Genomic DNA, 27,364 nt, shown 5'->3' with positions numbered 1-27,364 from the left:
CCCCCAATTTCCTCGCTAGCCGGAGAGCTTTCTTTCTGTTTGTTGTGGTAAGGACAATCACTCAGACGGCGGGCGTATACACAGTCATACATCTTGGTGGATTTCTGGTACTGGCCATGCAGACGGTAGCTTACTTGAGGGAAATGTCTCTTCTTCAGCAGTTGGACAGATGAAGTCTTCTGAAGATTCTCGATGCGTCTTAACTCTCTTTCCATGCGGTGATGTTGATGGTGGTGCCGGTCTTGATTTACTGGGGGTTAATGTGTCTTCTTTAGCAGATGGACTCTGCTGACTGAAGATACTCTACGTGTCTGAACTCTTTTTTCCCCTGTGGTGGTGTTTGTACTGTTTATTTTTAATAAGTCATGTTGAGCATACATGTGACCACTGTTTTTGACTTTTTCAATACACTTTTCCTGTCTTTGGAAAATCATTATCACCACAATATCGGCAAATAAATACAGATTATGAAAAGAAATAATAAAAAAAAAGAAGATCTGCCTTTCTTTTCCCGATCTCACAACTTTATATATATATTCTGGTTTTCTAAAATGTGTTCTTTTGATTTCTTTCTTATTTGCCTTCTAAAAAAGCACTTTGTACGAATTAGAAAATTTATTTTCTAGATAAAAAAAACAAAAAACGTCTTTGCTGATGAACATTTCGACCTATTAAAGGAAATGTAGGTAACTTAAGGTAATATTTTTCAGTAAAGGAAATTACGGTAAGCTATTTGGTGGACATTAAATAATGATTTGCTTCTGAAGGGAGATCACGGCAACATGGCATCCTTATGTTGCCTTCACGAGCTGTCGGGAAATATTAAAATATTAGCCCTAAAGGGGAAAACCGGTTGAAACCGGCAAACAGTACCAGCATCGCGTTACAGAATTTCAGTGCTACGATCTGGCAAGAAAAATCGGTTGCACATCATCCGGTGCTCCGTTTCTATTTATAATTTACAGGCGATAAATCCCGTGGACAACCCGCCTTAGGAAAGCAGCGGGGGAGGTGAGGGGGTTATTACGAGGAACCGAGAAGGCAGCATCAGCTGAGTTCAAACCAGATGGAGGCTGGGCGACGGGCTGGTCTGCCGTCTGCTGCCTGACAAACACAAGAACGATAAACACCACATAACTGGAGACCAAGAGTACCGCGGGGCCGGTGAGGTAAGGACGGGACAACTTAACGGTAGTTTTTTTTGTTGTTTTGTTTTGTGCCAGCGGCTCAGGACCGTATGTTATCTAAATGAAGTTTGACAGGCTACCGTCAGCTTTAGCTCCCTTTCGAGAAGCTAATTTAGCCGCGGTGGCTACGAGGGACAAGTCGCCGCCAGCCTGGGACAAGTCGCCCATTTAAAACTATTGAAACCAGCCGGCGAGCCAACAGCGGCAGCTCACGTTACTTATTTAGCCGGAGATGTCGACGTTAAATACTGCGGGCTCGGTCGTATTTCCGCAGGTCTTGCTCACTCACTCCGGTTTGAAATAACGGCCTCACTTTGAGACAAATGGCTTTGACCCTATTATAAAAAAAAAAGAAGCCAGCGATGCGTACTTCACCGTTTCTGAACACCGTTACCTTGCCGGCGTCGGATTATCGCACTCCGCGGTCCCACTGCGCCCTGCCCGGCGGCGTCACGAATAATGAATGATCGTCATGTCAAAGTGGAGGTTCAACTCGAGCGGATGAAATCGCTCGGCGAGGATGCAGCGAAGGCTGGAGCGGTGGATGCTGAGGAGCCGGTGCCGGTGCCGGTGCCGGTGCCTCCGTCCGCCGCCTCTCTATCCCCGGACCCCTCCGGCATCACTATAGCAGCAGCCGCCGCCGCCGCCGCCGCCGCCGCGGATACCCCCGGTAAACCGAGGGGCAAACATCGCGGCAAACCCGGGAAAGACGCCAAGAATATCTGCGGTAAACACATCTCGGATCTGGCGCTGCACGGGTCCGCGGTCTCCGCTCACGGCGAGAGACACCTGAACAGACTCGGGTACGAGCGGACGCTTCACATCAAGGGGACTGGGAAGATACTGCAGGGCAAGTTGGAGAACAATGGCAACTATGCAACCATCCACGCGTCCAAGAACATCCATGAAACGCGCCGTGAGGACGGATTCAAAGTCCCGAGGAAGAGAAGGCCAGTGACGGTGGACACCTCCAAAGCCAAAACGTCGTTGGAGGCGCTGAAGATAAGCATCAGGCAGCTCAAGTGGAAAGAGGTGAGCTGCCCAAGAGTTTCTCTACTGTTTTTGTTGTTGTTGTTGTTGTTGCTGCTATTTTGCCTTTGCTTTTATTTACCCATGTCCCATTTTTCATTCCTATAAATAGTGCAAAAGTAGTCGCGTGAATAGCTGGTGTAGCTGAGCAGCAGTGATCCAGAGAGGACCCCCTGACATCATCGTCTCACTTCAGCGTGGGTCACCAGTGTGCGTGGATGAAAACCTCCCGTCTCAATGTCCTCCAGCTTACAGTTGACTGTTTTTGTTTGTTTAATTCCACTAAAGTACCAAAACAGGGAACCTCCGTTGACCTCTTCTTGCTTTTCCAACGGATTTCAACCGTTTTAGTTGTTGAACCGGAACGAGAGGAGCCGTTGCGCGAAAAAAAAAAAAAAAACGATGTCCAAAGAATATCCATAAGGCTGACGCTTGGTAAGCAAGCGTTATATCTACAAATATAATAACATGTTAGAAACGATCATAGATTTCCTTTTTGAAGGCTGCAGGAGACAACCGAACACTCGCACGATTAATGTCCTCCACTTTCTCTTCTAAGCGGTCTCTTGACGCAACGGTTTCTGTAGTTTTCAAGGGCACGGCACTTACTACAACCCGAGATATCTTTTTTTTTTTTTTTACTGGTTGTGTGTGTTCAGCTGGTAAAAAGGAAATAGAATCTGAACTGCAGCAGCTTATAAAGAAAACAACAACGGACCGTCGAGCCCGTTTAAAACTCAATCCGATAATAATTACAGCAGCCGGCCTCCTCTCTCCCGGAGCTCTGAAATTTCACGAGACGCAGCATCTCTGGCAAAATGTGACTCACAAAACGCCTGGCTTTCAGAAGTTGGAACCGAGTCTTCGATCCGTGCGGGAGTGTTTGGAGTTGCCGTGGTTTTAAGAAAACGAGATGATCAAGAGAACAGTTTGGATGAAGCCGAAACAATGAGCCTGTTCGTGCAGCACCGAAGGTGGTCGTGAACAGGTGTTTGTGCGACGTTGTCCGCCCATTAAAATACTCAACTGTCATTGAGCATGAATTTAAACGAACCTCCATGTCCGCTAAAGATGGAAGAGTCGGGTCACCCTTCTTGTCAGCGAACGCGCGTCTACACAAGTGTTGTGAGTTCACGCGCCGTCGCTATTCACGCACCCATTTACATTATTAAGTGTTTTCTGAATTGGTATTGTATCGTAATCTTGTAATTGGAGTCGCTCTCTCACCTTAATTTCGACCTCTTTACCTTTTCCGTCACTGCAGATTTCGAGTTGAACCGTGGTGATTAGAAAGTGAATCTAAAGGCAAACGATCAATAAACTTTTTTTTTGATAATTAGTTAAATATTGAAGTAAAACAACAGACTTGAAAATTAGGCGGTTTTTTTCCCCCCCCACTGTTTTCAGATGTTTCATTGACCACACAGATTAATAAATCAAGAAAAAAAAAATGGCAGTTGCAGCTTTAATTTAGACCCTAAGGACTTGTTATCCTTAGACGACGCGGTCGCCATTAATTGGGCCACAACTTCCAGTTCCACAGCGCACGCTTCAGGTGTCTAAAACGACACGGGACGGTTGTGGATGAAAGTCGCTGTGAGCGAGAAGCAGCAACTTTGAAACATTAATGGGAGGACTAATTGATCCAGTCCTTTTTTTTTTTTTTTTTTTACTCGGAGCCATAAACACCATCTGGTCACTTTGAACGCGATGCAATTAATACCTGCCGTCGGCCGCTATCAGCGCTCCCCTCCATTATGCATGAGAAGTAACGAACGGCAATTCGACGAGACGGGTGGACGTGTCGCCGGTGACCAAGCGGCGACACTTGAACCCCTTTTCCGAGTCTGCCGTTTGAAAAAGGAGACGGGACGGCCCGTACGTTACCGCGCTCGGTCTGCGAGCCAAGCCGAGGCCGCTGTGTGGATCGCGTGTCGAATTTGAAAGTAGCCGTCGGCCGTTGCTTCGGTGTGCGTGTTGTCAATCACGGAGTGACCTGTGATCGGGGCAAATCCTTTTAGCCGAGTTGTGATACGCCCGGCATTTAAGCAGGACTTGGCTCGGTACGATTTTGGAAAGTTAAGAGGACATTTTGGGGAAAACATTGCGTTCGCTACGTCTGCCCATCCTGTGGTATTCTCCGGCCTGAGAGACCGCTGTCAAGTGACGTTCGGCATGCGGCACGCTCTTCAACGGTGGGAAATAATTAGCTTTAAGCTCCTCTAATCCAATAGGCTAGTATAGTCCTCTTCGTGGCAGAGTGAATGCCAATCCAAGGGACCGAATAACAAACACCGGAGAATGAGACTGATATCACTGCCTTTTATTTTTGAATGGAGTTTAAAAGTTCCCGACGGCGAGAGGCTTCCTTACTTTCGATGAAAACGATAACCTGGATATCTGGAACGATAAATGCTGTTTACTGGAGGCTTCCGCGTCAGTAAAAGATACTTAAACTGGGCCAAGTCTTTTCATAAATAAATAAGGCTCGGTAAACTAACCCATTAATGCGACGTTCCAGATTTATCGTGTTGCCGGGGCGACCAGTTGGGTCGCGTACCGTTCAGGGTGCCCGATTGCCAAGGCCGCCGACTTTTCTGAGTCGTTTCAGACGTCCTCCTGATGTAATATAGTCCAAGATAGACTCCATGATACAATTGTTCTTGGCTCCCGTGTTAATGTTTTGAACCCCGCTAAGAGCTGTTGAATTAAAATTTCTCGACCACAAGCTGCGAGGCGAACGGGGAGTGCATCTGAGACTTGAGAGTGCCACTTTTACACAATGTGATTGGTCGATGTCTTTACTTGTGCTTTAAAAGCTCAGAAAAAAAAAAAAAAAAAAAATCAACCTCACTCTGAAATAGAAAGTATTCTCTTCCAGTTAATTGTTGCTGCATCACAGCCAAGTTTGGCTCCAGAGAATTGAGACGTGACTCCATATTTGAGAGCTGTACTACAGGGAGCTGTCTTTTAATGTACGTTAGGGGTTTCTCTGTTAGTTCGGGGTATAAATACTGTTCTTCCAGACATGAAGACGGCGTGTTTGGTTATTTGTTTGGCACATACATGCACCGGGATAACCTCTCCTTTCGACTCAAGTCGGTGGATAATTTGGGATTCGGAGTGTGTGAGTGTTGGCAGAAGAAGTGTAGAGGTCCAAAGCCACGCCTTTGTGCCAGTAGGATTTTCTCCCTCGCCAAATCCTTTTATAGTATCACTTCTTCCTTCTCTTTCCCCGCTTATCCCAACAGCGACACGCACTTAGCTGCCATGTTTAGGCAAGATTATCCCTGCTCTTCGGGATCACCCGAGAGACAAACGACCTCCTCGCGTCCCGAGTCAACACCAACAAATGAAAATCCTCCTTTTCTTTTTTTTTTTTTTTTCTTCCCAAATGCAAAACGAGCGCGATTTTCTGATCTTTGTGGTTTTTCCTCATCATTCTCCTATCATCTTTGATCGCCCCTCCCCCCCGTTCACTGTTCCTTCTCTCTCTCTCTTCCATCAGTTTCCTTTGGGGAGACGAGCAGCCTGTGAAATCTACTGGCATGGCGTTTCCTTCCACGACAATGAAAATATCGTCTCGGGGCAGGTCAACAAGTTCCCAGGTATTTCGCCGCATCCTCTTCTACAAGCCTCTCTACACCGATGATTGTCAGACCATAAGGGAAAAAAATAGCTTTATTTGAGGGAGCAGTGCTTCATACGTCTCTCAGTATTCACAACCAGGTTTGTAGTGGTGACATAAAGGGTGCTTAAATTTACCTTAGCTTAGACGAACCTGCCAGTCTCGGTTAGATTCAGGCCAGAGATTTGAGGCCGTCTTAAAATAGATCAATGTCGGGACTATCGGCGAAAATAATGATGTGGAAATATTATTCAAACTTGACAGATAAATGAACCGTTTTGAATTGCAGATGGAAAGTCCGATTTTTGGGTTTGTCGGCTGATCAGAAACTAAACTGAAAGGCTTTTCAGAACGGGTTCAGGGATCAGGTGGGTGAACGGTGTTTCACCTTTTCATCATAACAGAATTGAGTTCAAGCTTTCCTGAAACCATTTTCTTCTCCGTGGCAATAACCGCTGCTTTTACAGACCGCAGAGATTCATACATATGTAAGAGGCAAACGCCACTGGAGTCCTGTGACCTCCACTTATCTCGGGTCATATTGAATTAGGGCTTTACAAGGTGGTGTCGTCCTGCCTTTTCAGCATTGAAAATTCCTTCTGGATATTATCAAACCCGGGTTGTTTTTTTTTCAGCTCACTGCAAAAGACGACTAACTACCACTAATCGGAATATAAATCCCAAGCGCATTCAGTTTGATCTCTGAAATGATCTTCTGCGCTCTGCAGGAATGATCGAAATGCTGAGGAAGATCAACCTGAGCCGAGCGGTGCGGACGATGCAGGAGCTGTTTCCAGAAGAATACGACTTCTATCCGCGTTCCTGGATCCTGCCTCAAGAGTACCAGCAGTTTTCCACACAGGTACAGTTGCGTAACTTTATAACAGAAGCGTTGTGGTACTGGACTCGGAATAAATCACAACTCTTCTCTATTTCAGAGCTCATAAAGCAGTGAAAATATAGAAACTGTGTGTATATTTATAGGCTATTATACAAGTCAAACGAAAAGGACGACAAAAGATTTGCGATGGCAATCAAGAGTTTTCATGAAGGGAGAACATTCAAAGAAGTTGCTTTTAATTTGACTCATGGAAACTGAAACTGAGGTCAGAACGTTTTTTTTCAACTTTCCATATGAAAGTTGCAGACGAGAAAATACAAAAATCAGACAACACGTAAAACAAAACTAATTAAAGGAGCCATTTAACAGAAGTACAATCACGTTGAATTCAACCAGATGTATCAATAGTACCTAATGTACAACACCTAAATGTAATTCAGCCACCGCTGATGTCCCAGAATGGTTTTTATAAATACAAAAAAAAAAAAAAATCTACCAATGTCTCTGTTGATGTGGGAGACAGGAATAACTGAACAAAGTCGTAACATTTCTTTTTTGCTTGCTTCCTTTTTTAATGTCAATCAAATTTGTCAGCGATAAAGTGATGATGTCTCCCGGTGCCTTCACTGTGCCTCTGTCGCTAAAGATTTGCACTTTGGCATTGGCATGTACTTTTTGTGCAAGTCAGACGGATCATCATGTGAAATTGCAGAAACACATTTAGCTTTTAGAAAAATGTTACAATATTGGAATATCTTTTCAAATTAAAGATCTGAATTGGTGATCATGGAATTGAATGGGTAGATGCTCAATACCTCCGATTAAGAGATCAAGTGTGTTTTGTCCAGCAGGGGCCACCAGAGTACCACTTTTTTTTCATTCCAGTTTACTTTTCAGCAGATGAAGCTGCTTTCTCAAAAAACGAGTAAAAAAAAAAAAAAAAATCCATGACTTTGATTTACATATTACAGCATTACGTAAGAAGGAAATCTGACAGGAACAGAAATACAACACTTGTTCTGGAATACGGCTGCATCATGCAGTGTCGGCTCGTTGAGCCTGTCACGGTTTTGAAAAATTTAGAAGACAAACAGCCTAAAATAATACATCGAAAAATGGGTGCTTCTTCTTTGGGAAATTTGCAGATTATTGCAAGATTTATTCAAAATCAGATTACCTAAAGTTTGACTCACTTCCTGTTTTACAAAGATACAGTGCAGCCGTAAGTTAAGTCAAAAGTATTTACTTCCACATATTTCCTCTACGGAAGAGCTATAATTAAATCATTTATTTGGAAGTTCAGATGGAACAAAAAAAGTTTTTTTTTTTTTAATGACGAATTGTATTCGTTTTGCAAAACAACTGTTTACTCAGTCTGTATTAGTTTTCTGATAAAGTTATCAAATGGCTGATTCACGTCTGTGTCGAACACCTCTTCAGGTATCGCATCAGCAACCCGCTTTGTTTCCTTCTACAAGCATCTGTCCCGAGCATCCGTCAGCTTTCCCTGTTATCCTTTCTGCTGCAGATTCGCATGGTGAAGGAGAACGACGCCACGGTCAATCCCACCTTCATTGTCAAGCCGGACGGGGGCTCTCAGGGGGACGGCATCTACCTCATCCGCGACCCCGCCGACCTGAAGCTCGTGGTGGGCTCACAGGCCAAGCAGGCCGTGGTCCAGGAGTACATCCAAAAGCCGCTCCTCATCGACAAGCTCAAGTTCGACATCCGCCTCTACGTGCTGATCAAGTCCCTGGAGCCGTTGGAGATCTACATTGCCAAAGAAGGCCTGACGCGTTTTTGCACCGAGCCCTACCAGGTAGCCGCGGCGGCGCTCGCTAATGCTTCGGAGACTTACGAGAAGCTGTTGGCGCGCACGCGACTCAACGGCCCTTCTCTTTCTGAATCGTGCAGGAGCCGAGCCAGAAGAATCTGAGCCACGTCTTCATGCACCTGACCAACTACTCCCTCAACGTCCACAGCGGCAACTTCGTCCACTCGGACAGCCAGAGCACGGGCAGCAAGCGCACGCTGTCCAGCGTGCTGTACCGGCTGGCGGCGAAAGGCGTCGACATCAAGAGGGTGTGGTCGGACATCATCGCCCTCGTCATCAAGACGGTCATCGCCGTGGTGCCGGAACTTAAAGTGTACTATCAGGCCGACATACCGCCCGGTAAGCCGGGACCCACGTGCTTCCAGGTGGGTGTTCAGTGGCGGGTGACGCGTTCAGAACAGAAACGACAACGTTTGTGTCGTAATATTGGCCCACCTGCTCCTCCCGTATCCACAAATCTGCTTACAAATCATATATGTATATGTATATATATAGAAAAGCCACTACGTATACTTTGACTCAAGATCTTGCTTCATAATTATTCGATTTAAAGTTGTTTTTTTTCTGTATCAGAAGTAATCCAGGCGACTATTTCCTGAACATTGTGAGCAGCGGGACTTTTCACGATTTAGACAGACTGTAAAGGAAGTGGGTCAAAAACACACAGCGTGCTTCAGGTTAGGTTAAAGTTCAACACGCTGACATTCAAGTGGGCTCTGTTAATAAATGCTAATAGGTTTTTCTTTTTTTTTTTTTTTAATTAATTTTCAGCATTTGTTGTCCAGAAATGCAGCAATTAAAGTGGACTAGGTTAATGTCTGGTGCTACTACGCCCACTTAAATCATAAATGCAGCACAGAGAACAAACACTCACGCAGTAGCTTTTTGTTTCGTGATCTACGTTATTCTCAAGTATCTCTACATTATTATGTACTTAATGTTGTGTGTGTGTGTGTCTCAGATATTAGGTTTTGACATCCTGCTGATGAAGAACTTGAAGCCGGTATTATTAGAGGTCAACTCCAACCCCAGCATGAGAATAGAACACGAGCAGGAAGTAAGAGTTCATGTCGACGTCAATATTTTCCTCGTTGCTGTCGTTATTATTCGGGCCCGAGCACCGATGGTGCGAAAGCCCTACTGTTCTTCAAGGAATTATTATTTCCGCGTTATTATTGTTCTCCGTAAACAACTGCATTTTTGGAGGCTTTACCATATTCAAAAACCCGTGAAAGTTGGCACACGCGTTCTCTCCCGGCGAAAGCTTTCGTATTGTAGTGGAGTCGTGAGTGGGCGTGGCCAAGTAGAAGTCGAATCTTTTACCCGTTTCAGAAAAAAGGTCATACTCCCAAAAAGTGATCCAAATAAAAAAAGTCACACTATAGCACGTCGTCCAAAAAGTGACCCAAAAGTCATTTTTGTATAGAGTATAGCCAGGGCGACGCGGCTGAGGAAGTTCATGTTTAAGTTTAAACGATGCTCCAAACCTCATGAAACATGCGGCAGGCACCAACTTTCATGAGTTTTTGAAGATGTTAAAGCTGCCCAAAAAAAAAAAAAAGGCACATTTTTTTTTTTTTTTTATAATAATAAATAAGGAACGAGATCGAGAAAAAAAACTTCAAACTGCAAGCGGGAATATGCGGACCCTCCCGTGCTGCACGTCGGGGAGCCGGCGGCCCCCGACCCGCTGGATCCCCCGACGTGCAGCGTGCCCACGTGGGCCCGCACATCACTGCTTGCAGTTTGAATTCCCATTTGTTCTAATAAGTGCACTTATTTACTTCAGGTGGCACCAGGAGTTTTTGAATACGTCCCCAGTCCCGTGGACGAGGAGGTCAAAGTGGGTGTGATCAGGGACACTCTGCGCCTTATGGACCCCGGCCACAAGAAACCGACAATGTAATTAACACGCACGCTCACACACACACACACACACACACACACACACACACACACACACACACACACACACACACAGTTTGAAGTTGTTACATCCCTCCACTCTGTCTGCATGTCCACTTTTTAAGGACGTGATATCTCACTCTGAGCCACTCAACGGCTCTCTAAGCTCGTTAAACGGGGCAAAAAAATTAAATTCCGCTGAGCCGTGCTGGAAATTCACACATTACTCGTCCACTGTTTCGATCTTTACCGGCTGACTGCCCCTCTGCGGTGCCAGGCAGCAAATCTCCTCCACCATTAGGGTTTTGTGTTTTTCTTTCACGACGAGAGGATTTAAGCGTTCTGTTCTGCCTCCATCTCCCGTTTTCTGGCCTTTTTCTCCATTTCTTCCACGTTTTTTTTTTTTTTTCCTCCCCAGATTATTCTCCACATCAGATATTTGATCTGCTTTGTTCTGCCAGTGAGACGGATATCTTCTCAGGGATAATACCCACTTAACTATTATATTCGCGGCCAGTAACATGATGATATAATCCGCCTGTAATATATTTAATCTCGGTTCCTCTTGCGTTGCTATATTTTCACGCCGCTAGACTCAGCAGAAGCACATTCTTTACTTATCTGAGGAGGAAGTACAGAACAGCATACACATTTAAAAAACGGTGTTCACTTTGAACTAATTGCTATCTGCGCTGTTTTACAGACCCATAATCCTTTAATCTAATGTCCCTCATACTTTTTAGGGTTGGCTTCAGACCTCCGGCCCCAAGTCGGAGGGGATTACGCATCACGTTTTCTTAAAGTTGAACTATTAGTTGATCGACAGGAGATTAAGCTGCAGCTATTTTTATAATCAATTCTTCAAATATCGAATATTTTCAGTTGAAAAAAAAGTCACTATTGACTTACACTCTCCAATATCTAAGTGTGAAACTAATTCAGTGGCTGTCCTAGAATACATATCACAAACACCCCCTTCTCCCCCCTTCCCCCTACCATCACCACCAAAACATTTTTTTTTCTTTTCATATAGAGGGTAATTTTAACTGCGGTAATGCTCCTGTTGTGGCTGAGCATGCTGCAAAACACACAAAAGATTTAGTGTTGAAGTCGGGTTGTGATTGCAGGCAAGTGATGCTCTCTGCTAAATCCGACTAAGTCTCTTAAGTGGTCGGGATATGCTAATTACGCCACCTAGCTATCGCTAATGTTTATTAAATTAGCCATTAGATCGGATGTGCTCCGAAAAATGTAATCATCAGCCGACGAGGAGAGCGCGAAATATGAAGTCATTAATCATTCAGTTCCACGCACGCGCCGTGCCGCTTGTGCGTTCACATCTGCGCGAAGGCGCGTTCGGTACACAGGACGCACATGTTCGTCTTATTGAAAACATGCTGGGTACCAACTCGTGTTTTAAGTCCCGTTCAAATGAAGCCGCCCGATCGGGCAGCAGAGGAAGAAGAGCTTTCCTGCTTCTTTCTTCAACAAACGTAGCTCAGTGTTAAGATTCTCCATTACACGAAAATTGTTTTAACATGAAATTACACATTGTGTATATTCATTTATTATCATGAATCATATTTTTTTTTAGACGTATTTTACTGTTTTACCCGGACCTAGTTTGAATTATTATTATTATTTTTTTTATATATACATGTATATATATATATATATATAATGTTGGACACTAAGATAGATTTAGGGATGTGATAATTCAAAGGAGAGAGAAGAAGGCCTCAAACAATTATTCAAATGAAACGCTCTTCAAAACATAGGGGAGAATTTTCTTTTTTTTGGTGGAACTGATCAAAATTCACTGTTACTGAAATCTGACGAAAACAGGAACCGAGTAACCATTTGGTCTTAAAAAGTCTTTTTAAAATTTTTTTTTTACTGGTATTCTATTTTAAGCTTCACTCACAGAGTTAGGTGCATTTTTTTTAAACATTTTTTTTTTTACTCCCGCTGACTCTGCGAATTATTAACAAGCAGTCTTTCACAGCTAAAACAGAATGTTCCCAACATTTGTGCGGGCGGCTAAGTGATCTGTTTACTGCACGGAGTCGGTCAGGAAAATACACCCGTGTTGTGTTTTGCTGGCGGTCGGTCTGCCGTGGGATGGATGGGATTCAGTCAGAGCCCGGGGTCGAGAGTAAATTCACCCATGTGTGAGTTTCACTTGTCAAGATGGAGTCAAACGAACGCGAGTAGTGACCCGACACGCCCGCGCGCGCACGCACACACACACACACACACAGCTGAGTAAAGAACTGTGTTTCTATTTAAAGGAGACAGAGTGAGAGCTTATGGCAAAGAGATAAGTCAAAATACAAAGTGGCAGAACAATGGGGGCGGAGAGGGGACGTGGCATTTTGGAAAGAAGGGGAGACAAGATAAATGGGGATTTATAAGAAGGAGCATGTGATGGTATCAGCGACTCTCAGACATGTGCTGCTCGCGCCCAGCTCATTAATCCTGTGTATGATGTCCCCGAGGGTGATTTATGAGCCGTTATGAGAGGTGAGTGCGGGCGAGAACACAAAGTTGATATTCACAGGAACCACGTAGCCGAAATGGGGTTCAAGAGACGTGAATCCAAAAAGCATTGTCTGCATAGAAAGAAACAAAAGTGGATCGAGTTATGTTCGGGGTTTTTTTTTTTTTTTTTTTCAAAAGCCGAGACTTTTTCCTGTGTTTTTAGCTGCTTTGAATAAAACTCGTAAGGTTTTTGGATTCTGATCGTGTGTGTGGATCGAAACAATTGAGAAAATTGGGGGTGGAGGGATTGTTTTGTTTCTTCTGTGCGTTTTGATTATAGACTGTATATAAAAGTGGACGTCGATTCCGGGTCTAAAAAAAAAATCAGGCCGATGCCGAAGTGCCTTAAGCTGCAATACCACCGAGTGCCACTAGGGGACGGCTCCAAAAAAGCTTCTGGCTTCATAGACTCCCATTCAACTTCTTTTATGAAATCGAGTTTATTCGGTGTTGTTAGCTAAAGTCGCTCTTTCTTAATAGTTTGCATGTGACTCACAATAATTCCACATTTAATTAGAAAATAAGCCTCAAAATGCAGTGTTTTTTGGGGGGGGGTGTGTGTGTGTCTGTTTGATTGACAGGCCTGTAGTGAAGTCAGGTGACAGCTACCAGTTGTCGGGACGTAGTTTCCAATCAGATCGAGTCAGATTCACCGCTAGCTCCTCCCCAGCTCGTCCAAATATGGTCACTTCCTGCTCCGGACCGCTAAAAATGGCGACGGCCAAAATCCGAACTCGAGGCTTCGCAACGGCCGCTCGCAAACCAACGGGCGACGTCACTGTCGGTTGGTTTTGATATTCCTTTCGCTCCAAGAATCGTTTTCGGAGACTTTTGAATCTGGCACTTTTGAATACCTGCGATATCTTTCGAGGGCTGTCAGCTTCCGTCGGAGATGTGTCCGTTTTTTTTTTTTTTTTTTTTTTTTTTTAGCGCAGCCCGTCCCGTCCAAATAGATGTGGGTGGTGTCCTTCTGGCTGCCGAGGGATGATTGATTCCATTAAACATTCAGCAGCGCTCCTCTCGGTGCCATTCACACTGCTTACTAATTCATGGAGGGAGGAACCGCCTCGTAAAAGTCAGCGACACTGTAACCCCTTGACGTGAAGGTACCCTTTTGTTTTGCAGGCGTGGTCTTCGCACGCGCACACGCACACGCGTGCGTTAGCTGTTGTGCATTGAGGCTGCACACCCTGCAAACCCGAAACCGGAGTTGTTCACTAGTTTTTTTTTTTTTTTTTTCCTCTGGCTGATCAGACTTCTGCTCGGGTCTCCATGATGGCAATTATTCGAGGTCACCGGGACTCCGTGTACTAATAAGAATGATAAAGGTGTAATTTGTTCTGACCTATCAGGTGCAACAAAGCTAAATTGAGAGCGAGGGGGAGATGTCAGTCAAGCACAGTGTGTACACACACAATACACACACACACACACACACACACAGACCCAAGGGCAGACGCACACAAAACTTAAAAAGTTTACATAAATTTCTCTTTTTCGAAAGCCGCACGTCCATCTGGGGAATCACAACGGCAGAGAGGACAGAGGGCAAAGTTAAAATAAAAATGAAGTGTCACATGAAAGATTTTCAGAAAATAAAGCGGCGGTAACCACTCATGCCTGACATTGCTTACAACTAACGCAAAAACAGATCTCTTTTATGTAGATATAACTTCTAACTGCCGAAAGTGAACGTCGGGGATGTAATAGCGGATGCCGGGTGGAGGCTGCGTGCATGACAAGAGAGTTATTTATCCTTCACACTGCATTATGTTTTTTTGTTGTTTTTTTTTTCCTTTTCCCCTGCAAAGCCAGACTGTAAGTGCAGATTTAAGTGGAAGGCTTTTTTTTTGTTTTTTTTTGGTGCATTTATCTACCTGCAGCGGTGGGCGATCCGGAGCTCAGCTGACAAAAGCTCCGCAGGGCTCTAAAAGGCTAAAAAAAAAAAAAAACAACAACAACAAAAAAAAACAGTCATTTCCAGCCTGTCGACCCGCTGCTTTAAATCCTCCAGTCAGTTTGCTCATTCAAAAAGTCTGCCATTTAAATATAATGCTGTAAAATGTATAATAATTCGTCCCCGTCCCCGTCCCCCTTTGGTTTCTGTCTTGTTTTTCCGCACCCCGAAGCTCCCAGGTGAGGGTCGAACACGGGGACGAGATCCCCATGGAGGCCGAGTCCCAGGAGAGGAGCCCGGAGGAAACGGGAGCCCTGCCCTCGCTGTGTCTGAAGCAGGTCTACCCCAAGTACACCAAACAGTTCAACTACCTGCGGCTGGTGGAGCGCATCGCCGTGCTGTTCGTGCGCTTCCTCGGGGTCAAGGGCAACATGCGACTCGGCCCCACCGCCTTCAGAACCTTCATCAGGTACCGATTTGATTTCTTTCGCTCCACCGGGTCCCGTTTGAACCGGCGGCGGCGGCGCAACACGAAGGCGGGGAGCCGTTTTGAATACGCTCAAGACGTGCGGTGACCAATGATTGCAACAATACGGCTACATTTAAGTACGCAGCCGTCAATAAAATTCATAAAAACATCAGATCCAAAAAAACAAAACACACCCAGTCTTCTAATCTGCATTTATTTCTTAAAGGTATAAGGACTTTTTAAAAAAAATTTTTTTAATTGTTTGATACTCTTTGGTACCTGATTCCATTCTGCACGCAGACTGTAATGTAATTTCTGTTTCACAATGATAGTCTGTTATTTACTTCAGTAGTTCATCAAGATGTTAATAGGAACGCCAACGTAATCTTCTGTTCCCAGTTTTAATTGATTCGTGTTTAAAATCACGCTCTTTACGTTGGCCCGGTATTTCAACAAGAAATAATACCAAAAAAAAACACCTTAATTAAACCTACGTGTCTTTGTCTGGTGCAGCTTCCGTACAGTTATCTGCTCTGTAAATCACATGACCTGCTCTGTAAATCACATGACCTGCTTAACACCAAAAGTTGCGTTAATTATATTTCATACTTCTGGAGTTCGGGATGGCCAACTTTGTATCGTTTCATGAGAATACCGTCAGCTTTCCATACAGCCAATCAAATCTTGAGCAGCGTCGTAAGTGTACGGTCATATTGATCCGGACACTTTGAACAACGACGACATTACGTCACTGCAGCTTTAACCCCAACCGGTCGAGGAAGATGGCCGCCGACCTCTGACCCCGGTTCTGTCGGAGGTTTTTCTTCCTTTTTAAAGGGGAGTTTTGTGTTGTTGTTTTTTTTTTCCCTCCCGTCTTACGTGGGAATTGTTGAATTGTTGGGTTCCTCTGTATAATGTTATAAAGTTCTGTTTGTAAGAACTTTACTGTGTCAAGTGCCCTGAAATAACCTGTGTTGTGATTTGGTGACATAAATAAACTTGATTTGACTTTACTGCTGTTTTTTTTTTTTTTTTTTTTTTTTTCCAAACACGAAGATGCGTCCTGTTCTGCAATTTAAACTGGATAAAAATGTATTTTCAATATCGACATGATGTTTGGACGCTTTAAGCGCAGGTTAGCTGACTTTGTCCTTGGTGCCTTACAGTGTAACACCGGCACTCTAGCTGTCAATCAAACACTGATACTGACAAGTGCTTATGTCCAGCTGAGATCAGAAGCATTTCTGACATTGCTTTCCCCCCCTCCCTCACCGAACCCTCCTCTTTTTGTTTTTTCCTTTTAATAAAAAATAATAATAATTTGCAATACATGATAAAAAAAACAACAAAAAAACCATTATATTTGACTGAAAAAAAGGGATGTCTAAAAACCTTAGACGTAAGATTTCTTTATTGTTTTTTTTGTTTGTTGTTGTTGTTTTTTTTAGGACCTGTAAGCTGAGTAACAGCAACTTCACCATGGCGTCGGTAGACATCCTCTACATCGACATCACACGTCGTTGGTCGGGAGCGACGCCCGACTCCAGAGAAGCAGGTGACGCACACAAACACGCACGGGAAACCAAAAACACCCCACAAAACCAAAAACACCCCACAAAACCAAAAACACCCCACAAAACCAAAAACACCCCACAAAACCAAAAACAAAACCTTCATGGAGACAAAAAAAATAAATAAAAAGAATACGCTGGAGGACGGCGGGAGGACGGCGGCGTCCTCGACACCTCGGGGAGCAAATAAAAACGCTCGGAGATAATTGCTTGTCATTCTTTTGTCAGATTCCCTCTGACACGGCGCACCCCCCCCCCCCACCCACCCCCGCCCCGTAATTGAAACGAGCCGAGATCACGTTGTGACGGCGAGGAGACCGTCGGACATGAATTATTCAGACGTTGCACCTTTTTGAGGGAGCGGTGAGTGTGTGTGTGTGTGTGTGTGTGTGTGTGTGTGTGTGTGTGTGTGTGTGTGTGTGTGTGTGTTTGCGAGGCGGAGCGGATGGATGGAGTATCACATGGACCGGGATGGAAGGGGGAGGTTGTTGGGCTGAATTCAGAATGAGCTCATACGTATTCAGGGAGACTTGAAGTCAGGCTCTGTTATTTCTCTCTCTCTCTCTCTCTCTCTGTGTGTGTGTGTGTGTGTGTGTGTGTGTGTGTGTGTGTGTGTGTGTGTGCGCGCGCGTGCGCGTGGAGGATTTGTGGGGTGCCAAGAACAGCCAACAAAAGTTTGCATTTTCAAATTCGTTTTGTTGTTGTTGTTGTTGTTGTTGTTGTGGTGGTGTTTTGTTGGCGACAAAACTTTAAAAAAATTAATTAAAAAAAAAGCCAAAATGAAAGAATAGGACGGAAATGATTTTTCTTGCATTTGGCCTTCGCCAGCGAAGGACTCGCCCACCGTCGCCGCGGCGATCCGGCGAGAATCGGCACGTCGGTTATTATTTTCCGTCCGCGGGTTCTTCGGTTTTGCGTCGGTCGAGGATAGAAAACAGTAGAAAATACCTCAGAGGACCTTCGGGCCGTACTTTCTGCTCGGTTCGTCGTAGTCTCGCTCGTTTTGAAAAAAAAATTTTTTTAATTTATTTATTTTTTTACCTCGGCTGCCCCGGCAACAAGTTTGAACGAGTTTAACGCCTTTTCTGCTTTTTTTTTTTTTTTTTTTTTCCCCAGGAATGGGACTGCAGGCGTTCGTGGAAGCCTTTTTCTACCTGGCAGGTCGCAGGTTCAAATCCTCGTCGCTGAGAGAGCAGATCGTGTCCCTGCTGGAGCTGTGCGAGGCCCAGCCGCCGCCGGGCGCCGAGGACCGGCGCTCCCTCAGCTGCAGCCGGGCGCTGCCGCGGGCCGTCAGGGCTCAGACGCTGTGCCTCACCAACTCCCCCGCCCCCCTGCGCCGAGCGGCCAGCCAGGACTACGGGCTGCACCAGAGGGTCAAGCCTCGCTCGCACCGGGTCAACGTGGAGAACTGAGGGGGGGGGGGGGGGAGGAGAGGAGAGGAGGGAGCCGGCCATCCAAACCCCTCCCCCGCCTCCCCCACCTCCCCACCAAAAAAAAAACAAAAAACAAACAAAAACATCACACTGCCTTTTTAGCCTTCTCCTCGTGAGCAGGGAAACGAGGTGTCCGTCACTCCTCTGCAGCTCCCGAGACGGACGACCTCTTCTTCCCCCCCCCAACCCCCCCACCCCCTCCCCCACCCAACCTCTCCCCCCTGCTGGCCGACTTGCGGGAAGACTGTTCTCGGCCCTTTTTCTTTGGAGTGGGAAGACGTCTGCAGGACGGGGCGGGGAGGGGGCGGAGGGGAAGGGGAGGGGGGGGGGGCAGATCCGAAACAGAACAAAATATTATGATACCAGAAGGTTGGTACATTTTTATTTATTTATTTTTTTCCCTCCCCTCCCGGTGGGATCATGTATGAACGGCGTGCCCCCCCTCCCCTCCCCCGGTCGGGACGAGGACACGGCCGCTTTTAAAAAAAAAAAAATTATTTTATTCTATTTAATTTTTTTATAAACTTCCTGATTCTGGAGGGCAGCTATTTTGCTTCTCTTCACCTTTTCGTCTGCCAACCGTACGATCAGCTTTTCTTTTCACGGCGTCCTCGGCGTGTCGCGTTCCTACATTTGCACAGAAACCCTTCGAGCTCTTCACGTTTGCACAGAAAGGGACGACCGGACGCGTCGGCGCGTTCGGCACTGTATTTATTTGCGCGTTCGCTCGGTGGCGAAAGCCCGTCGACGGCCGCGCGGCCTCCACGAGCCCATTAGTGACGAATTAAAGCGAATAAAGTAAAAAAAAAAGAAAGAAAAGAAAAGGGCGCCGCCACTTCTCTTTCAGTTCAGCAGCTCAGCCAGCGGACGTATTTCTAGCATGGTTATTACGTCGTAGGCGCACACACACACACACACACACACACACACACAGACACACACACACACACACACACACACGCGCGCACACACACGCACACACACGCACACACACACACAGACACACGCACACAGACACACACACGCACACAGACACACACACGCACACACACACACACGCACACAGACACACACACGCACACACACACACACACACACACGCACACAGACACACGCACACAGACACACACACACACGCACACAGACACACGCACACACACACACACACGCACACAGACACACACACGCACACAGACGCACACACACGCACACACACACAGAGACACACACACACACACACACGCACACAGACACACGCACACAGACACACACACAGACACACACACACACACACAGACACACACACACACGCACACAGACACACACACACACACACACAGACACACACACACACACACGCACACAGACACACACACACACGCACACAGACACACACACACACACACGCACACAGACACACACACACAAGCACACAGACACACACACACACACACGCACACAGACACACACACACACACGCACACAGACACACACAGACACACAGACACACACGCATGCACACACACACACACACACGCACACACACGACCGACCGCCATGAGGAATTCAATACGTCACGAGTAATTGCACGGCACCAAATTTCACAACTTACACTCGTTTCCTCGATGAGATTTTGGATCGCGTTTCTTGCACGGCTGGAAGTTACACCCAAGAAATATAAAGACAAAATATTCACCCTGCAGCTCTTTTTTCCTTTTCTTTTTTTTTGGGCCTTTTACACTGAGATTCATTTCACCCGTGCAAACAGGAGAGTGACGAACCTGCAGTGTGGGCAGCTGTGGAAAAAAAACAAAAAACACGGCCAACGAAAACACGTACTAGATTTCTGCTATACATACTGTAGGACGAACATATTTATTGAAGTGTGGATTATGTGAGAAGTTAGATGTATGAGGTCATTAACAGTCACAGATAATAATAATCATAATAATAATAATGAAATGTATTTATAACACCGCAAAGAATAAAATTCTTTTTGCTCTTTGGACTGAAGATGTCTGTGTTAATGTGGCGTCTAGTGACTTTTAAGTACTTTTTTCTTTTTTTCCGAGTACGTTTGAGCGAATGCGTGTTGCTGCGGATGCATTGTGCCGATCGTCTGTGCAGTACGCCGTTATCGTCCCACCTCGTGGTGATTTCCCCCATGAGCTCATTAAAGGGCGCCATTTGTCGCACATGACGGCGCCGCTGTTGGCACTCGCCTCTGTTTACAATCTCCGTCTTCAACGAGGCTGATGGATGAATCTGAAACGTCTCTTTTTTTAAAAAAAAATGTTTGTTTTTTTTTGTTTTTTACGTCGTTTAAAGACCTTGTGTGTTTTCGCAGCGCAACCATCTGCCGGCGTTTCCTCGACCTTCTGTCGCGGAGGCTGGCGGCGCCAGTTGACGCTGCAGCTCCGGCGTCGTTCGTCGTCGCCGTTCTTTTGTCGCTGCCGTTGTGTGTTGTCGTTGTTGTTGTTGTTGTTGTTGCCGCTGTTGCCTTCGAGACCGTTCAGAAAAAAATATCTTCTTCCTTTTTAGCCGCCATGAAATGTCGCACTAGTTTGCACGTTAACGAGCGTGTGACCCCCCCCCCCGACCCCCCGGTTGGTTTGATTTATGAGAGTAGAAGCTGGAAGAGTTGCACTTCTAATAAGTTATAGACATTCAAATTCGCTCGTTGGTGTGTTTCGGTGGAAGAAGTACTCAATTCTTTCAAATAGTAACGTGACTAAAAAAAAAAAAATCACTCAATTTCAAGTCTTGTCTCTTATCTGCATGTTATATTCCTGGATTAACGCTGACTAGCAGTCAAATTCGGGTGTAAATGTGCGGTGTAACTTTTACTAGAGGAACGTGAAGACGGAGATAATTTAACATCTCTGCGTACTGATGGGCAAGTCAGTCATTTTTTAAATTTTTTTATAACTTGGTCATGTGATAGCGGAGTGAAAAGTAACACACTAGAGGTAGAAGCATGACGGAGTCGCAAAGCGAAGTACCTGAGACTGCCGGTAAGAGTATTTGTTATCTAGTATATGTGTGGATAGTACGCAGTGTTTCCTTCTACCGTTGTATTGCAGGGCGCCCCCCCCTCCACCCGCCCACCCCCCCGTGCACACGCTAAGGATTGTGGGCATCCTATGTCTTAACATACTACGTATTGGGACACACTAAATCTTTTTTTTTTTTTTTTTTTTGGCGTACTAAATAATATGACAGTAAGTGTGTTTCATAAAGGGGCGGAGCCTCACTCACACAGCTGGTGGACACGGGTGAGTCTCACTGGAGTCAGACGAACTGCACTCGTTATGTGACACACTCCCCCCCCCCTTCCCCAGCCACCCATCTTTTTTTTAATTTTTTTTTTTTTTTACTTCATGCATTTCCTTAAACTAAGTGCGTTTTGCATCCCTTGAGAGAGATTATTTCATGCCTACTTGAACCATTTTTAATTTTTTTTTTTTTTTTTTAATAGAAATTACATTAAAGCGGAATGAAAAGTACGTCCCGAGCGAGCGCTTCTGTTTTTTTTTTGTTTTTATTCCCGAGCCTTTCGATACTTTGGGAAGGGCGAGCGCCGGAGAGAAGGCGGCACGACCGAGCGGCAGCGTTTCATCAGCTCGGCGGCCCGAATGTGTGTCTTTGCCGCAGGGAGCCCCGTTCCACTTGGCCGGAGGAATAAATGGGCCTCACAGGGAGCAATTAACAACACAGGGGGGGGGGTGGGGGGGCCTTTAAAAACACTCGCCGTGGAGATCTGCCGCGTACGGGGTTGGCTTTTCGCACTCAATCACACGTAACGACAATAATAACACCAATAATAATAACAACGATAATATTTCAAAATGCGTTTTACGTTGCCTTCCGGCAACATTTGAACACAATCGTTTTATTTAATGGAAACTTTTTGATCAAAAATCCCCGTTTTTGTTGTGCAGGATTTTTTTTTTTTTTTTTTTTTTGTCCCTTTGCCCGCTGTGGGAGAGTAACAATCAAAGCGGTATGTAGGTCAGGCTTGCCAAGAGGAAGTAGACACCGCTCGAGCCAGTCTTTCACATCGCTCCATCACAGCCCTCCGCTCTCTGCCTTTGGACATCCCCCCCCTCACCCCCCCCCCCACCACACCCTCCCGAGTCTGAGCATATGTTCTTTTCTCGCTGCCCCGTCGTCCAATCGAGGCCCGCTCGAGTATTTAATGAACACGTGATCCGTCGCACGCGCTCTCAAATCGAGCTTCGTTTTCCATTTCACGACGTGACGGAGAACGACGCGAGGCGAGGCGAGAACACAAAGACGCCCGGAGAGAGGAAGGAGATTTTTAAAATAGCTAAATAAAACTTTAATAGGTCTAGTTGCAAATGTACATAAATTGCACAGCCACATTTTGTCAACACAAATTCCTCTGTACATTATTGTTTTGTCACTGTCGTCAAAGGAAGCAGAATCCAGCAAATACTTTATACTTTCAACATACTTACAAAAGTATTTTCTACAAGATAATAGAAAACATACAACATCTTTTACTTTATTTATAGCTTTATATTTTTGATTCATCTTGTCGGAGTGGCTGAACTGTGTCAGGAAGTGAGCTCATGGTTTTTCTGATTCATGAAATTAGAACGGAGCTGGGTTGATGGGTGGGAGCAATGAACCGGTAGCTGAGAAGTTCAATTAGAAACCAAACACCGGAGTGCCTCTCCTACTTTAATCGGTGTTGATGTGACGGCCCGTCGTGAGTTTTCATTTTTGTAAAGTTTAAAGCAAGACCATGTGACTTTTGTACTCAACCAGTACACGGGACATTTACCGCTAAACTGCAACCTCAGCTGTTGTGACAGTAAGAGTCGTCAGTAATGGGCCTCTGATAAGTAAATATTACCTCAAATCTGCTCAAATTAATCATTAAAAAAAACAAACAATTTTCAAAACAGGAGAATAAATTTCGTCTGTACGTTAGCAATAAAACTTCTGAGTGCATTGAACTGAGCAGCGGTGCGTTTTTTATTCCTAATTGATTGATCCATAAGAAAAAGAATGTGTTATATCTTCTGTCGAAAGTAACATAGTCTTGCTTTTCATTTTTAAAGCTGGAGTGGTGTATTTTTTTTTTAATTTAATTTATTCCAACAGGAGGATTTTTCAGTCTGAGGCATCTAAATGATAAAAAAAAAAAAAAAAAGAAAAAAAAAGTGATGTTCTGTTCGTCCTATGTAGCCTAAAGTTTTGTGAATGAGCTATAAAAAAAAAAAAAAAAAAAATCCCTTCAGTTTTTTTAATTTTTTTTTTAACTTTGCCGCTTTTTTTTTTTTTTAAACACCTGAAACAGGCGCCAGCTGTGCTAAAAATAAAATTTTAAAAAAAAAAAGAGCGGATCATAAACACCAACCACTGAACGTAAAAGTGCATAGAGCTAGACTGATGAGAAATACAGGATTGTGCTTGTGTATCTCATCGAGACTGGACAAAGCTTGGCCTGAAACCAGCGAGGCATCGTACATCCCGAGAGTCAAACTCCAACTTAATCAGGTTTTTTGTTTTTTTTTGGCTAGTGATATTACACTCTAAATACAAAAAACAATAGCTTTAACAGATAGAACACTGAAAGGTTAATTTAATCGTATAGTTCTACCCAATGAGGACAGATGACTGACTGAGCTATTTTGTATTTACAATATCCATCATGATACAGCAGAGTTTGAGCACGAGATACATTTACAAAAAGCTCTGTTAACATTAGGTAAAAATAGTGAGCAATTTTATTTACACTTTCCCGGGCTGTCCAACCTCTCGATACACTCAGTCAGTAAGCATATATACGCGCCATGTCTGCTGCAAGCCGTTCAATCATCGTCATCGTCGCCGTCCAGCCGGCAACCGAAGAAAACAAATGGTGATACCGACGCTACCGTTGGCTCTAGAGCGAGGATGAAGCATGCAGAGCCTCGCGCTTGATGTATATAGTTTGTTACGGGTAAGAAAAATGAATACAAAAATATACAAAATACAGATGGTGAGACGCTATGGCGCGATGACGGGAGAGTTTAAAAGGACCGAACCCCATGTTAAGACCAACTGTGAGTAAAGCATCTTCACATTCAGAAGAACGAGGGATGAAGGAGGGCAGAGGTGAGGGAGAGAGAGAGAGAGGAAAAAAAAAAGAAAAGAAAACAGAGGAAAGAGAGATGAAGCCACTGGGATCAATAGAGTCACAGTTTGGATGCAGCATACTTCATTACCACGGACAGATAAAGCAGTCAGAGAGGAAATGTTGTAAGTAAGGAGGCCATTGTGACAACGGCACACTGGTCCAGTGTATAGAATGAGTGAGTGCGTCGAAACACGTCTCTCAATAGCTCTTGTGCAACTAGAGAAAAAAAAAACAAAAAAAACAGACCACACATAGGCTATAACTCATGACCCAACCAGAGTACAAAATCTGGGTTCGCGTGATCTGTGACTTTAAGAGCAGTGACGAGCACCAGATATGGAGAACCAATCACAGGACTACACCAGAGGTTGTTTTTTTTTTTTGTTGTTGTTTTTTTGAACTCCCGCGCAAGTTGCGCACGCCGCAGCCAATTTGTTCAAAACTACTATTCATTCAAGTTGCGCGAACTACGCCGGGGTTTGTTGGAACCGCCGCGTGTCCATTTCTGTCCGTAGTGCGCGCTGTACGCAAAGGGTTGAGCGCCGTGGGTATCCGAAGGGCGACCGAGGCGCCGATCACTGCCCCACGCGGGTCTCCCTCCCCGGGGCTGGAAAGCAAGCTACGCACTACAGTCTTTCATCGTCGAGAGAAGAAAAAAATAAAACTAGATCTCGCTCATAAATAAAGGGCTGCTTTTATATTTGAGATTATCAAATATAGGTATATGTGTGTATACTCTATTGGAGAGAAACAACAAAAAAAAAACTGCATACATCTATATTAAATTTCATTAATATAGCATCACATAGAATTCATTTACTTTAGTGTTTTGATATACATTTATGTGTTTACAATTAATTTTTGTATTCTTTACAAATCCACAGTATAAGTTGTGCCTTTTTTTTTTTTTTTTTTTTTTTTTTTGCAGAAATAGGGGAGCTGCGGGATAAAGACGAGGTGTGTTCCTTACTTAAGGCGTTTCATGTACCAATAGCTTTTTCACAAAGTGCACTACGTCGGGATGGAGGAGGGAAGCAAAGGGTCGGCGGGACACTCAGGAACACACCCGGGAGTGAAAGGGCAAAATAAAGAACATTGTTTTGGACAAAAAACAAAAAAAAAAATCTATTTCTTTTGTAGCTCCTATTTGGTTCTTTACAAACAATGACTTTAAAATAAAGCGCGAGAAGGTAATCCCCTCGAGACGGCTTAAGTGATAATCTGCGGTGCGTGTCGTTGGTTTTTAGTGGGTCCACTTGGTCGTCAAGAGGAGAGGAGAATAAAGAGAAGAGAGGAGGAGAGGAGGGGTTGCCAGGGCGACCGTGAGCGGTCGTCCCCCCGTGTGTGGTTACATAGTGGTTCGTCCCGGGCGTCGGCAGGGGTGGGGGGGGGGGGGGGGCTCGATCTGTCCCAGCGACCGCATACGTCCACCGGCAAAACTGTCTGACTGACGGACAGCTTTTGAGTTTTATATGTACAAGCTCTCGCCCCGCCTCCTCTGGCCGTCGCCCCCCCCACCCGACCCCCACCCCCCACCCCCCACACACCCCACCCTCGCAGTGAAGGCCGTCTGGTGATCTTGTCCTCTCGGGCGATCCGTCCGTGTCGCGTCGAAGTTCCGGCGCTTCTGGCTCGAGCTGATGGCCTCGCTCCCGCGCCGTCTCCAAAAGTGTAAAATGTCTTCCAAAATGTACTGTCCGCTTGTAAAACACACACACACACACGCACGCACGCACGCACACACACACACACACACACACACACACACACACACGGTCTCGCAGTCAGGCATGCATCCGAGCATGCACGTCGACATCCTCTCCTTGAATAAACTGTACACACTCAGGCACGCCACACTCGCTCCGGGGGAGAAGGGAGGTTGGCGGGGGGAGGTGGAGGGGGGGGAGGGAGGGAGGGAGGGAGGAGGAGGCGGACGCCAGGCTGTCTAGCAGTTGCTGCTGTTCCTAAATTCTCCGTTCTCAGTGATCTGCAGTTTGGTTGGGTTGGTGGGGGAGATGCCGTTGCGGGTCTGCATGCTGTAGCGCTCCTTCAGCTGGGTGAGGGCGCTCATCAGACGGGCGTTGGCGGCGTCCAGCGACGCGATGCGCTTCTCCTGCAAACGAACACGCGGATACAGTTAAGACATAAAGTCTGATTAAAAACAAACAAACAACAACAGAAAAAAACATTTTTCGGAACTTTTCGAACTTGTTAAAGTGGCTAATTTCACCTCGATGAATGTTGGTGAGATGCGATCGTTAGCGTCCCCCCCCCCCCCCCACACACACACACACCTAAACTTATATAAATGGCTACCTGTTTCAAGTTTCACAAAAATGTTGACCAAGACGACGAAGGACAATGTGATGCCGTAACCATAACATTTTTTTTTAACAATGACATCTGCAGTACGTTCTCATTTTCTGTATCCCTGGATACAAAACTGTCACAGCAAGGCCACAATAGACCACAAAAAAAAAAAAAAAAAAAAAAAAAAGAGGATATGATTTGAAATCACGTGGATGGCAAGCAACACATCCATTTTGCCTTATGTTTTCTTTTATTTGTTTTTATTTTTTTATTTTGGGGGATTCTAGTTACCTATTCTACCTATAAACTCTTGAAAAAAAAAAGAAAGTAAACTGTCAAATTAAGTGGCAGTTACAAATCTGAACAAACTGTTCCTTCGCACGAGGCTGCGCTCCTCCGCCGAATCGACTTTCCCTTCCTGAATTTGTAATGACCTTTTTTTTTTATCTCCCTTCTCTTCGGGCCTGTTTACTGAAGGAGACAAATTATTGCCTCACTGTGGCGTATTAAGTTTGCACATTCAAACTGTCCTTACCGCGAAGGAGATTAATCACCTGCGCGTGTTCGC

At 45.1% G+C, this 27,364-nt stretch overlaps 2 protein-coding genes across 11 annotated transcripts in view; one reads left to right on the top strand and one right to left on the bottom strand.

Annotated features, from left to right (window-relative positions):
• Positions 1-876: 876 nt before the first annotated feature.
• ttll11 (tubulin tyrosine ligase-like family, member 11) lies at positions 877-18,902 on the top strand. 2 transcript variants are annotated; one of them, XM_069700828.1, is made up of 10 exons: positions 877-2,219; positions 5,725-5,824; positions 6,573-6,706; positions 8,214-8,504; positions 8,600-8,884; positions 9,481-9,576; positions 10,309-10,421; positions 15,095-15,331; positions 16,780-16,886; positions 18,019-18,902. In XM_069700828.1, exons 1-10 carry the CDS (start codon positions 1,647-1,649, stop codon positions 18,312-18,314), a joined length of 2,232 nt encoding a protein of 743 aa, XP_069556929.1. In that variant the 5' UTR covers positions 877-1,646; the 3' UTR covers positions 18,315-18,902. The 2 variants fall into 2 exon arrangements, with proteins under 2 accessions (XP_069556929.1, XP_069556931.1); XM_069700830.1 differs by having other exon boundaries at positions 878-1,169.
• A 6,266-nt stretch (positions 18,903-25,168) lies between these two features.
• The window catches only part of dab2ipb (DAB2 interacting protein b), a 162,040-nt gene continuing 159,844 nt past the window's right edge, over positions 25,169-27,364 (bottom strand). For all 9 annotated transcript variants that reach the window (XM_069700800.1, XM_069700801.1, XM_069700805.1 and 6 more), the window contains one exon: positions 25,169-26,599. In XM_069700800.1, the coding sequence (XP_069556901.1) occupies positions 26,432-26,599 (168 nt within the window). In that variant the 3' untranslated portion in view covers positions 25,169-26,431. The remainder of the gene's footprint in view (positions 26,600-27,364) is intronic.

Source organism: Brachyistius frenatus, unplaced genomic scaffold (assembly GCF_029030835.1).
Source record: "Brachyistius frenatus isolate BFR_SWC_R1_liver_20210118 unplaced genomic scaffold, ASM2903083v1 Contig_35, whole genome shotgun sequence".
NCBI lineage: Eukaryota > Metazoa > Chordata > Actinopteri > Embiotocidae > Brachyistius > Brachyistius frenatus.
This window is presented reverse-complemented; position numbering and strand designations above follow the sequence as displayed.

Excerpts from the sequence above, each read along its gene's own strand:
- ttll11 (XM_069700828.1), top strand. The coding sequence starts at position 1,647 with ATGAATGATCGTCATGTCAAAGTGGAGGTTCAACTCGAGCGGATGAAA. Across the intron at positions 2,220-5,724 it reads GGCAGCTCAAGTGGAAAGAG|TTTCCTTTGGGGAGACGAGC; the intron begins GTGAGCTGCCCA and ends CTCTTCCATCAG. Across the intron at positions 6,707-8,213 it reads ACCAGCAGTTTTCCACACAG|ATTCGCATGGTGAAGGAGAA; the intron begins GTACAGTTGCGT and ends TTTCTGCTGCAG.